Here is a 1,470-nt window from a genome sequence, read left to right as displayed (position 1 = left end):
AATTTTTTCCGATACCATTTTAATAATTTACCCTTATTTTAATTATGAATAGTGCATTACCCGAAGTAGCGATTAAGTTTGGAGATGCCTAATACACAATTATTGAATAAGAAATATTGTTATCTTGAATAATCCGTGGTATAATTTAATTATTGAATTGAATTAGGTGTCGGGTATAGAGTGGTTGCTTATGTCACGAGCTTGGGTTTCCTGCTCTCTTCCTCGGGTTCCCTTTCCCTCCCTTCTCTCATTGGCCTTTAACTTCTTTCAACATTCATTCATTCATTCAACGTATTCAATTTTTCAACCTCATTTATTATACTCTCTTCACTCTCCACTCTCCACTCTTCTTCTTCATCCTCATCCTTCTATTCTCTTCTTTCTCTTCCTTTGAACCAACCACCCTTAGCTTGCTTTTATCCGTTCCTCTTTTTTCATCAGTTTAACACTTTCCTCACTCAAATTCAAAAAGAAACCAAAAAGAAATTAAACACAAAAACATCTTTATTCTTATATATATTCCCTTCCTTTACATATATACTCTTCACACATATAAACACTTTCTTTTTCTTACTCTTTTCGCGTGTGTGTGTGTGAGTGAACAACATGGGACTCTCCGAGAAGGCGGCGCAAGTAGACGGAGGATTCGACTCAGATCACAGTAACAGAAAATGGGTCATCGCTGGAATCTCTTTGCGTGCACCATTGAAGCCAATAAACACCACTACCCTTGACATTGACAGGGATCAGAAAGAAGAAGAAGCAGAGACAGGAGCAGAAGCAGAGGATGAATGTACAACAACCCCAACAAGTGTTGAATCAAGAATCCCAACAATATTAACGTGCCCACCTGCTCCAAAGAAGAAGCGAAAACCTTCTTCAAAGTGCAATAATTTTCGTGGTGTTGGTGTTATCAGAGAGTTCTTCAACCCACCTGACTTAGAAACCGTCTTCATCCGCCATGTTAGTTGAGAATTAAAATCATCAATCTTAGACCTACCTACCTAGCATTTCATTCTGTTATGTCTACCTTACTTCTCCTTAGTCCTAACTAGAGGATCGGAGATTAGGACTATTCTGTATAGGGAAAAAGAATTAATTAATAAAAATTGTATCTTAATTAACTGTTGCTAGTTTTATTTCTTTACCATAGCGATTTATGGAGATTGTATTCAACTTTCAACCTAGTATCTATATCCATGTATGGATGACTATGATGTGTGACTACTGTTCACAAACACGCGTACATTAAAAAATAAAAAATAGAGACATGATGAGAGATATGAAGTCAAATATATGAGAGAAGAATGTGATCCAAAACTTGCAAGTTGGGAGGTACAATCCTTTTCAAAAGAGTTAGGCAGATGCTGCACGGTTCCTATCTCATTCTTCACTCTCATCCATCATAAGCCCCACCCTATGTCCTATTTTCATATTCTTTTTCACAAATTTCACTATTTAATATTTTAT

At 36.4% G+C, this 1,470-nt stretch overlaps 1 protein-coding gene across 1 annotated transcript; it reads left to right on the top strand.

Annotated features, from left to right (window-relative positions):
- The first annotated feature begins 312 nt into the window (after positions 1–312).
- On the top strand, positions 313–1,124 carry LOC130969614 (cyclin-dependent protein kinase inhibitor SMR6-like). The gene has a single exon (XM_057895418.1). The coding sequence runs from the start codon at positions 607–609 to the stop codon at positions 970–972; it is 366 nt and encodes a 121-aa protein (XP_057751401.1). The 5' UTR covers positions 313–606; the 3' UTR covers positions 973–1,124.
- The last annotated feature ends 346 nt before the right edge of the window (positions 1,125–1,470 follow it).

The sequence above is a fragment of the Arachis stenosperma genome, chromosome 3 (genome assembly GCF_014773155.1).
Source record: "Arachis stenosperma cultivar V10309 chromosome 3, arast.V10309.gnm1.PFL2, whole genome shotgun sequence".
In the NCBI taxonomy this organism is placed as follows: domain Eukaryota; kingdom Viridiplantae; phylum Streptophyta; class Magnoliopsida; order Fabales; family Fabaceae; genus Arachis; species Arachis stenosperma.
Note: the sequence above shows the minus strand (reverse complement) of the source record. Positions and strands in the feature narration are given on the sequence as shown.